The following is a 12168-nucleotide window of genomic DNA, read 5'->3' as shown; positions in this document are numbered from 1 at the left end:
ACGTATCTTTTACGTGCTTCAATTCAATTTCTCTGGTCTTTTACAAGTTAACGTTTCCTTTTCTTTGCCTAGTTGGAAGGAGCTGAACCTTCTGGGCAGCTTCAAAATATTGATGAAGAAGTTATCTCCTCTGCTTGCCGTCTTGTGTGTGAGTGGGCCCAGAAAGTGTTGAGCCAACCATTTGACACTGTCTTGGAATTAGCCCGCTTCCTTGTAAAAAGTCACTATATAGGCACCAAGTCAATGGCAGCTCTAACTGTAATGGCAGCAGCACCACCAGGTACGACATTACTGTGAACAAGCTAAAAACTGACAGGTATTATTGTATTTAGAATTGGTAGCAAAAGAAGAGTTAGATCAAAGAACTTCATCCTTTTAGTACTTGTATGGGTTCACTCTTACTCCACTTAACACTAAATTCAGATGGGTTTGTTGAGCCAAGAAAATAATAATCCTTTCATTATAAAGCTTAATGCTATGTTTTTATAGATTGCTTTGCTGGCATATAAAACTAGATTCTCCAGCCGATATGTTATTAATTTTTCCATTGCTATTTTTACATTTATAGAATGTGTTTATATGTACTTTTATATGTACATATATGTGTATCTAAATAAATATTAGAAGTAAAAAAATACGATTAAATTTTTAAATTACTTGTTAGATTCCTATTCCAAAAACTAATGCTTATAAATAAAATTATCTTTCCACACTGTGACAGGTAACTGAGTCTCAAAAAAAAAAACACTGTACGAAGGCTTACTATAAAATAACAAGTGATGTTTTTTACTGTGCATTCATATGACTATTTTTATTCAAAGATGAATTTTTGGAATCGACAGTTTTGGGAATTGACAGTCTTGTTAGAATGACTCCCTCCTAAATTAATAGTTGTGTAAAATATCAGTTCTGATGAATTTTTTAAAATATCTTATTTCAGTTATACCTTATAAACCTAGAGTGGATAAATTATTCTAGAAAATTATGATGTCTATTAAAAATGCAGTGATATAGTGATCTGAGACTTACTTTTCCAATGACTGTCCTTCTAAGTGTTAATTCTAAATATTTTAAAATCTACAATAGACTTATCCTGGCCAGAATTATAGTCTCTTAATTAACTTCACTTGTTTGTTTAGTATCTTTTACACATTAATAATGAGTCTGTTTTCTTCTAATTTTACATTTAGTATGTGGGATGTATATGTGTGTAACCTCTCATTTTGTGGTCAGTTGAAGACCCATTTCAGAAAAATAATGTCATATAGTTTTTCCTGTCTACATCTAAACTGTATGACCTAAATCTGTTTATTCATTATACTGACCAGCAGGAGAATGCTTGACCAGCCTTATTGAGCTAAATAGCTCACATATGTTACCTCATTTAATTCCCCCAGCAGTTCTGTGAGATAGATGATATTTATTCCCAATTTATAGACTTGGAGAGGTCAGTTAACTTGTTCATGGGCATGTAAGTAATGGAGCCAGGATTTGAATCCTGATTTGTCTGTCTACAAAGCCCAGCTTCACTCAATTATGTCATAATGTCATATGGTAGAATAAGCTTTAAAAGGAGCGAACCCTTCAGTTTGCTCTGCTCTCTTTCTCCTATCCCTGCCGACATCTAGAAGAGAACTTCAACAGATGGAGGATTTAGGAGGTATCATGGAGAAAAGAAACATCTCTTTCCTATTTCTCTCATTTGCAAAGTCTAACTGAGGGAAATATTGAATGAATTGAATGAATGAATTTTTAAGGCATAAGTGTTAAATAAAGGTGTGAGTTTTTTAAACAAAAGTGCTAAAAATTACATATATAAAAAAGAGACTCCATTTTTGAAAGCAATCAGCCTGAGAGGGTAAACACTTTACCAACTGTATCATTACTCAGAACATTTTTAGAATGTCTCTCAAAATTTTGATCTCAGCCCCTTACTATATTTTTCAAAAAAGACCTTTGATAGTAGACTAATCTTCATCCTTTGAAGGTGAATTTGTTTTTTTATAAATATAGTCTCCATATTAAGAACAGGTTGTGTTACAAATGTCCTTTTGTAAGTCAGCTGCTTGGAACTCATTCCTATCTAAAAACCCTGGCAGGAAGGTAAGACAGCCAATTTGTGAGCCATTGGCAGAGGCTCTCCGGGGTGCAGGTGCTGAGAAGCCAGAGCTGAGGCTTGGGGTCGGGAAGGGGCAAAACAATTCGAGCTGGATTTGAGAGGAAAAATCGTGATTTTTAAAAGGGGCTGGGGGTTCAACAGATCCTCCTCATTATCAAGTGTGGGGAGAGAGTTATAGCTTCCTCATTCTCTATTTCCTGCTCCCCACACCAAGTAGTTGTTGTTAATTAGAATGATGAAAAGCAGAAATTGAGATGGGGAAAAGAAAAGACTTAAAGGCCAAGGTGTACCAGCAGGATAGTTGTTCCTCCCCTTTCTTCTCTTCATTGTTTTTATTGCCCACAACTTACTTTCTAATGATCTCAATGCCATGCCCTAAATCTGAAATGAGCTTTTTAAACATTTTATTATATGATCCATTTTTCCTAAAATTTGTATTTTGCGTATTTTGTCAGTTTTTTTCAGTCTTTATCTTACTGTTTTAAAGGTTTTCGCAGTGACACTTTTTTGGAATATCTTAACGTTAGTCTTAATAAGAAATTCTGCTTCTTAATTTCTTCTAGGTCATACAGGAATGATTGTATAGTAGCAATATAATAATAATGCCTATTTCCATGAATTTCTGGTAGAATTAAAAACTGTTTTCTCCATATAAATTTTTTCCATTATGGGGAGTGGCTTCAGCAAATATGTATGGAATTATTGAATGCCCCTCATGGGCTAAGTATTAAAATCATGAAAATACATGTATTTATTTCTGATTAGAAATGGGGGAGGGAAATTTACTGACCTTTGAGAAAATGTAAAAATGCTGTGTTGGCATTTATCTTAGCTTCTGCACATTTATGATATAGCTACTGTGTTTAAAATCCTGTTGATTTAACTGAAACTATCACCTGAGCTGAACCATATTATAAGATGACAAAGCTATATTGACAATTGTTTATAAATTCGAAGTCTAATGCTTTATACAGAAATTGTGAGTTAAAATTTTGGTTGCTTTGTCCAGTAGATGGCTACATTTTCAAAGAAATTCAAAGGAACCTGCCTTCTATAAAGGAGAGTATTTATTTTAGCTTTCCTTTCTGTTTATTTTCAGGAATTAAAGGAATTACCCAGCCTTCTGCTTTTATACCAACAGCTGAAAGTAATTCCTTTCAGCCTCAGGTGAAGACTTTGCCATCTCCAATTGATGCTAAACAGCAGTTGCAACGGAAAATCCAGAAGAAGCAGCAAGAACAGAAACTACAATCCCCTTTGCCAGGAGAATCCGCAGCAAAAAAATCAGAAAGTGCTACAAGCAATGGAGTAACGAATCTTCCTAATGGAAATCCTTCAATCCTTTCTCCTCAACCTATTGGTATCGTTGTGGCAGCTGTCCCTAGTCCCATTCCGGTAATATAATTAAATAGTATTTGGCCTTATTGGGATGGTGGGAAATCAATTGTTTATTTAAAAGTGGCAGATGAAAAGAAGGCAAGTACAAGTGTAGCCACAAACTGGTTTTGTGACTACAGGAAGATTCCCCTTCAGTCTTTCAGTCAGGATGTATATTGTTGATTACAAAGTAAGCTATGAAACATTATGGAAAATATAAAGATCCAAGACATACAAAGTATGCACATAACCACTCAGAGCTTTATGTAAGAGTTCTCATTTTTAGAGTTGTTTCATCCCTGGCTGAGCCAAGATAATTTTTTTTTTTTTTTTTTTTGAGACAGAGTGTCTCTGTCTCCCAGACTGGAGTGCAGTGCCGCAATCTCGGCTCACTCCATCCTCCACCTCCTGGGTTCAAGCAATTCTTCTGCCTCAGCCTCCCAAGTAACTGGGATTACAGGCACTCACCACCACACCCAGCTAATTTTTGTATTTTTTGTATTTTGTATTTTTTAGTTGGCCGGGCTGGTCTTGAACTCATGATCTCAAGTGATCCACCCGCCTTGGCTTCCCAAAGTACTAGAATTATAAGTGTGAGCCAACCCACCCAGCCAAGCCAAGATAATTTAATTGCAAACTTTATTTAAAAGTTAAACGCTTTTCTTTTTTACATTCAGGTGGAGCAAAATTCTATTGTGTAATGATAATACTTAAATGTAGGCCTATCCATGGCTTATCGGATACAGGACTAGAACCTTGGCCAAATTCTTTAGCTAGTTTATTAACCTCTAGTTGTAGATAAGGAAACAATCTCCTGTTTTTCTATCTCACACAACTGAGGTTATGATGAAGGGACTTTTAAAATGAGAGTAAGTTGGTACTTTATGTTATTATTGATAATATTTAGGAAATATTTTATCATTTTTCTTATTCATATTATGTTATTAAAATATGAAATACATGGTAACTACACTGTTCACCATAGGGCAAACTGGGGTAGATATTAGTTGTATCTTATTTGCAGTGGTTTAGTTACAGACGTTTAAGGTAGACACATTTATAAGACAATTTCCCCTATGAGTGAGCCATCTTAGCATAGATTCTGGTAGGTAACCTTTACAGTTATATGTTTCTTCAAGATTTTATGTCTTCTTCCGGTAACCCCCTTAAATCATTGTTTCAGCAAATATTCTTCACAAGTGTGAAGCTTTTAGTCTTGTTAACTGAAAAGTGACTTAATGATGTTCTTACATATTTTTTAATTATAATGCGTTAGGGTTGCATTTGTTGTATTTATGTGTCTGATTGTGTAGAACCTGGTCTAGAACTCTCTTCTAACATAGGAACTTTTTTCTTTTTAACATTAACATTTAATGAATGCCTTAAAAGTATATACAGATACATGAATTACTATTTACAGCCTAGACCTGTGAAATCTGATTTTTTGCTGTCTTTTAACAGGTCCAGCGGACTAGGCAATTGGTAACTTCACCGAGTCCAATGAGTTCTTCTGACGGCAAAGTTCTTCCCCTCAATGTACAGGTGGTCACTCAGCACATGCAGTCTGTGAAACAGGCACCAAAGACTCCCCAGAACGTTCCAGCCAGTCCTGGTGGGGATCGTTCTGCCCGGCACCGTTACCCTCAGATCTTACCCAAACCAGCCAACACCAGTGCACTCACCATTCGCTCTCCAACTACTGTCCTCTTTACTAGTAGTCCCATCAAAACTGCCGTTGTACCCGCTTCACACATGAGTTCTCTAAACGTGGTGAAAATGACAACAATATCCCTCACACCCAGCAACAGTAACACCCCTCTTAAACATTCTGCCTCAGTCAGCAGTGCTACAGGAACGGCAGAAGAATCAAGGAGTGTTCCACAGATCAAGAATGGTTCTGTCGTGTCACTTCAGTCTCCTGGGTCCAGAACCAGCAGTGCGGGGGGAACATCTGCTGTGGAAGTCAAAGTGGAACCCGAAACATCATCAGATGAGCATCCTGTACAGTGCCAAGAGAACTCTGATGAGGCTAAAGCTCCCCAAACACCTAGTGCCCTTTTGGGGCAGAAAAGTAATACAGACGGAGTACTGCAGAAACCTTCAAATGAAGGTGTCATTGAAATAAAAGCAACTAAGGTCTGTGACCAGAGGACCAAATGTAAAAGTCGCTGTAATGAAATTCTGCCAGGCACGTCAACAGGCAATAATCAGAGCACTATCACTCTATCAGTTGCTTCTCAGAACTTAACTTTCACCAGCACCAGTTCACCATCTAATGGTGACTCAATCAATAAAGACCCTAAATTATGCACTAAAAGTCCAAGAAAACGACTGTCTTCTACATTGCAAGAGACCCAGGTGCCTCCTGTAAAGAAACCAATTGTGGAACAGCTTTCAGCAGCTACCATAGAAGGGCAGAAACAAGGCAGTGTTAAGAAGGACCAAAAGGTTCCACATTCAGGGAAAACAGAAGGTTCAACAGCAGGTGCTCAGATTCCTAGCAAGGTATCAGTAAATGTCAGTTCACACATAGGAGCAAATCAACCCTTGAATTCTTCTACCCTTGTTATCAGTGATTCAGCTTTGGAACAGCAAACAACCCCGTCATCATCTCCAGATATAAAAGTAAAACTTGAAGGAAGTGTCTTTCTCTTGGACAGTGATTCAAAGTCAGTTGGCAGCTTTAATCCAAATGGATGGCAACAAATCACTAAGGATTCTGAGTTGATATCTGCCAGCTGTGAACAACAGCAAGCTATCAGTGTTATGACAATTCCTGAGCACTCTGATATCAATGACTTAGAGAAGTCTGTGTGGGAATTAGAAGGAATGCCACAGGACACATATAGCCAGCAGCTACATAGCCAGATACAGGAATCTTCTTTAAATCAAATACAAGCACATTCTTCAGATCAGTTACCTCTGCAATCTGAACTGAAGGAGTTTGAACCTTCTGTTTCCCAGACAAATGAAAGCTACTTTCCTTTTGATGATGAACTTACACAAGATAGTATTGTGGAAGAGCTGGTGCTTATGGAGCAGCAAATGTCAATGAACAATTCTCATTCTTACGGCAACTGTTTGGGAATGACCCTTCAGAGTCAGTCAGTAACTCCAGGAGCTCCAATGTCATCTCACACCTCCAGCACCCACTTCTATCATCCAATCCACAGCAATGGCACTCCAATCCACACACCCACACCTACACCCACACCCACTCCTACTCCAACCCCAACCCCAACCCCAACATCTGAAATGATTGCTGGATCTCAGAGTCTATCACGGGAGAGCCCTTGCTCCAGGCTAGCCCAGACTACACCTGTGGATAGTGCTTTAGGAAGTAGCCGACATACACCCATTGGTACTCCACATTCTAACTGCAGCAGTAGTGTCCCCCCCAGCCCTGTTGAATGCAGGAATCCATTTGCATTTACTCCAATAAGCTCCAGTATGGCATATCATGATGCCAGCATTGTCTCAAGTAGTCCTGTGAAACCGATGCAAAGACCCATGGCCACACACCCTGACAAAACCAAGCTTGAATGGATGAATAATGGGTATAGTGGGGTTGGTAATTCATCAGTTTCGGGCCATGGTATTCTCCCAAGCTATCAGGAACTAGTGGAAGACCGTTTCAGGAAACCTCATGCTTTTGCTGTGCCTGGACAGTCTTATCAGTCTCAATCCAGACATCATGACACTCATTTTGGTCGTTTGACTCCTGTCTCTCCTGTGCAGCATCAAGGTGCCACTGTAAATAACACCAACAAACAGGAGGGTTTTGCAGTCCCTGCCCCTCTTGATAATAAGGGAACTAATTCGTCTGCCAGCAGCAACTTCAGATGCCGGAGTGTGAGCCCTGCTGTTCATCGCCAACGTAATCTTAGTGGAAGCACCCTCTATCCAGTATCTAATATCCCACGATCTAATGTGACCCCCTTTGGAAGTCCAGTTACCCCAGAAGTTGTTTTCACAAATGTTCACACAGATGCATGTGCCAACAACATAGCTCAAAGAAGCCAGTCAGTTCCATTGACAGTCATGATGCAGACAGCCTTCCCAAACGCTCTTCAGAAGCAAGCAAACAGTAAAAAAATAACCAATGTTTTGTTGAGTAAACTTGATTCTGACAATGATGATGCAGTGAGAGGTTTGGGAATGAACAACCTGCCCTCTAATTATACAGCCCGGATGAATCTCACTCAGATTTTGGAACCTTCCACTGTTTTTCCTAGTGCCAACCCACAAAATATGATTGATTCCAGCACTTCTGTTTATGAATTCCAAACACCATCTTACCTCACCAAAAGTAATAGCACCGATCAGATCAATTTTTCTCCCGGAGATAATCAAGCACAATCAGAAATTGGAGAGCAGCAGTTAGATTTCAATAGCACTGTTAAAGACCTGTTGAGTGGAGACAGCTTGCAAACCAACCAGCAGCTGGTAGGTCAGGTAGCATCTGATCTCACTAATACTGCATCTGATTTCTCTAGTGATATCAGGTTGTCTTCTGAGCTCTCAGGCAGCATCAATGATTTGAACACTTTAGACCCAAATCTACTGTTTGATCCAGGTCGTCAGCAGGGACAAGATGATGAAGCTACACTGGAAGAATTAAAGAATGACCCATTATTTCAACAAATTTGCAGTGAATCCATGAATTCTATGACTTCATCAGGTTTTGAATGGATAGAAAGCAAGGACCATCCTACTGTTGAAATGTTGGGTTAAATTGTGTTTTATAATATGTAGCACACTGTATCTAAAGACATATGTATTGTATTTGTCTTAATGGAAGTGCCTCCCGCAGCAGAAATACTATTAATTGTGACATTTTAAAAGCGTTTGCTGCAGAAGTGGTTTCTTCAGTAGGAAATGGTTAGACTTGCCTCAGTTCTTAACAAGTGTCTAAAGACAGTAGGCTGTAGAAGAACAAGTATTAGGTTTTAAATTTTATAATATGCCCCATTTATTCACATTGATTGACTATCCAGCTGTTACAAGAGCAGTCAATCTTTATTTTCTATAAGTTTCATTTCATCAGATGATCTGCACAGAACTCAGAATAAACCATCAATTTTAGGTATAGGCTATTTTGTTGTTGGCATTATCTTTTAGATATAAAATCATAGCTAAGGTGAACTGTAGACAAGAAAGTCTTCCTTGAAACAGGGACAATATTCAGGTTATTATAAAATATTTAGGCTTGAAGCATAGAGCTACTGTAGGATGAAAAATCTCTGTAGGACTTTCTGGGGCTTCAGTACCATTTACACCCACGATGAAGGGCTTAAATAGAAAATAATGGAAAATTAAATATTACTTTAAGGAAAGCAAAGCTGCACTAAAATTTTTAAGAGAAAAAAACAAGTAGCCATTTATATTTGTGACCTTGCATTATTTTTAAATGTTGATTTTAATATGGAGCTAGCACACATAGATGCGCAGGCACGCACACACAAAACAAGTAAATGTAACTCCAGGCATTTGTAATTTAATATAATAAATACAAGCATGTTAGAAAAAATGCTTTATGTTTTATTATTTGTTAGTTAGGGGAATGAGAAGGAAAACAAAAGCATTCTCTTAGTTTCATCACAATGGCTGCATGTACATACTGAGATTCTAATTGAGATTTACTTTGAAATTTTTCGTTAAAATATTCCACCATAATGTTTTTTTCCTCTTCAACTCAGTGACTCCCTCACTCCTGAATATAGTAATGTAGTTTGATCATAGGATCCCTTTGAAAAACAGGAAGGAGGATAACATAAAAAACAACAACAAACATTTCACCACCTAAGGTCTGAAGCCACAAATCTTTATATCTCTGATGAAACAAAGGGGATATCAACAGTACTTGAAGAAGAGGAGCATTTTATTACTTGCTTAATTTATTTATTGTGATAACCACAATTGCAAAATAAGAACTCAGGATTTGTTTTAAAATGTTTCTCTCTATGGCTCCCATTTTGTTTTGTGAATAATTATTTATGAGTTGCATGTTGACACAAACCTACTCACTGGTTGAAAGCTCCATTTAAGTGAGTTTCAAGATCACTTTCAAAGAGATTGTTAAATTGCCATTGTTTTTAAAGCTAACGTAAAACCATTTGCTATGCTACCTTGAACCTAGCTAAGCTTTCCTTTACCTTAGTAAGCCAATCAGAAGACTACAATCAATGAATATTTAGCAGATGTGCTGAAGGGTTTAATAAGGTTTTGTTGTTCAATAAATTTGCAAGGTAGGGTATTAACATATTTTGATAAAAAATGGTGCTAGAGTTGGCGCAGAGGTTTATATATTGATATGTCTTAGTTACTGGCATTTGTGTGTGTTTGCTGTTATCTTGATTTCATAATTTGTTAGGTATTTTTTTCTTGATGCTAGTTATTTCTTCACTGTACATTGAGACACAGCACTACTGCACACCAAAGTATGCAATACCCAAAGGAAACTGTGTGATTTCTTCTAACAAATGATGGGAGCCTTTCTTTATGAGATACTCTGAAAAGGAGATTTTGAGGCCATTCTAATCCCTTGTTTACATTATTAGCTTCCTACTAATATAAAAATAATGGAAATCTTTTTTGATAAAAATATTAAGACTGGAGGATTTTTAACCCCTTGTACAGTATTGCAGCAAACTCTTTAAATTTGGTTGAATTCGTCCAGCAAACTTTCTGGGGTTCATATATTGCACTAAATTTGTTGAACCTGTGGTAGGCACATCTCTTAGGATAAATGCAACCAATACAGTCCACAGATTAAACTTTTTAAATGTGTTTCATTATGAAAAGACAAAATGTCATCAAAGTGACAGATAAAATTGTCTTATGTAGCAATGTGCATTGATCTCAATGAGATATTTCTATTATTCTCTTACATGAGAATATTACAGCAGGAAGAATTAAGTTTAGTTTGCTTCACCATGTTAATACATGATCACAAAATGTGCATGAGTGTTACTGACTTATCTTGTACAGTACTAGGATTCCTGTAACCACTCTTTTTTTTTTCTTTGCTGTATTGAAACTGGTTCAGTGTTAACCAGGCAAACATAGTTATTCACAGGTTATTTACTTTATGTTTACTAATTCTGCTTAGTTATTGTTGAATATGTTCTGTTCCAGATTATTTTTATTGTTTTGATGTTTAAAACATTTTGCATACTGTTTATCATAAGACTTCATGAAGTAAATAATTTTGCATATAATTGCAATAAGCACTGACTTTTGAACTGAAAAGAAGGAAAGTGTTTTTTGTGCAGTGCATCTGAGGTTCATATAATAGTCTTGTACTATAATGTGCTTTACTACACGATAAATGACAAAAACAAGCCCTGTTTCATGTTTCATTTAGTGCAAAAAGTCAGATTTCCCCAGTGTTTTGTTGTCTGTTGTACCTGCTGAAACTACAGTAGTTGAATATTGCGGTAGCATTTCAGTTCTCTTTTTTTATTAAAAGTGCTCAAAAATTGTTTTTTAAATGTTTTCAAAAACAATTAAAAACATTTTATATTAAACTGACTGGATCTGAAGGTGTTTTATGGGACATATTTTATATAGGCAACACATTTTTTAAACAGACCCAGTGTTATTCTTCCTTTGATGTCATGAACTTTAGGGAGTGAATAAAAATCAGCAGAAGGCAGAACAGAGCTGCTGATCTGCTGTGTGCTATTAATCCAGAAGAATGCACAGATCTTATTTCACTCATCAGAACTCTGCTGTTCACTTAGGATTATTACCAATGAATGGTGCATGGCACAGAACTTTATGTTGTCCAAAAAGCCATCTTTTTCTCTTTCACATAGTGTTTATTTTTAAATGTTAGCCTATGGAGTACCTAGGTAAGTATATTTCTGGAGCTTTGAATAGAATGAGAAAAATTTAAAGCATAGCTGTGTTAAGAAGCAGTATAGACATTTCCAAGCACCAGAAATAACAAACTGATAAGTGTAATGAATTTGTAAGCCAGAACCCGGGCTATAGGTCTGGAAGCAGACTGAAGTAGCCAGAAATGTCAGCTCCTGCAAAGTAATGAAATCAGGGTCTTGAATGGAGTTTCCTCGCTCTTGAAACTGAGAAGCAACAACAACCAGTGCCTGGGACTGTAATTTATATTGTGGACAGATCTTGAGTCAAACAGCCTACTCCTCTGTTTACATAGATCTTTGTAGATCTGTGATAGTTCCACTGTCACCACAGATCTGGAGCCCTCAGTTTGAACAGGTGGTAGAAGCAATTACAAAAGGAAAGGAGCGGAGATTAGGAAGGGAGAGGTAAAGAGCAGGAAGGCTGCCATGCAAGCTGAGCCTGCAAATCAACATTCAAAAGTACTTGAAAATGGAACTAATCCTAAGAAAGGCAATCACTCAAGAAAATGAAAGTAATGAACTACCTAGATACTACTATAAAATAAGTATGTTAGGATCCTCAGTGCTAAATGACATGGAAGGGTAAAATGTCAGAGCAGGCAAACATAAGAACCAGTGCATAGAGCCAACCAGTAAAAAATTCTGGGGGTGAAAATACTGTATAACACCTGAGGTGATTTTAGTTGCAAGTAATTGAAAACCCAACACTGGCTTAAACCATAAGGACACTTACTTTTCACTTAATAATGTTAGGAGGTTCAAGGGTTCATTGAATGGTTTATTGTTTAC

The 12168-nt window shown here is 37.1% G+C and overlaps 1 protein-coding gene across 2 annotated transcripts in view; it reads left to right on the top strand.

The window, feature by feature from the left end:
• RFX7 (regulatory factor X7) overlaps nt 1-11025 on the top strand; it is a 159366-nt gene extending 148341 nt beyond the window's left edge. For both annotated transcript variants that reach the window (XM_077939449.1, XM_077939450.1), the window contains exons 8-10: nt 73-280; nt 3219-3514; nt 4958-11025. In XM_077939449.1, the coding sequence (XP_077795575.1) occupies nt 73-280; nt 3219-3514; nt 4958-8230 (3777 nt within the window). In that variant the 3' untranslated portion in view covers nt 8231-11025. The remainder of the gene's footprint in view (nt 1-72; nt 281-3218; nt 3515-4957) is intronic.
• Nucleotides 11026-12168: the final 1143 nt, after the last annotated feature.

The sequence above is a fragment of the Macaca mulatta genome, chromosome 7 (genome assembly GCF_049350105.2).
Source record: "Macaca mulatta isolate MMU2019108-1 chromosome 7, T2T-MMU8v2.0, whole genome shotgun sequence".
In the NCBI taxonomy this organism is placed as follows: domain Eukaryota; kingdom Metazoa; phylum Chordata; class Mammalia; order Primates; family Cercopithecidae; genus Macaca; species Macaca mulatta.
Note: the sequence above shows the minus strand (reverse complement) of the source record. Positions and strands in the feature narration are given on the sequence as shown.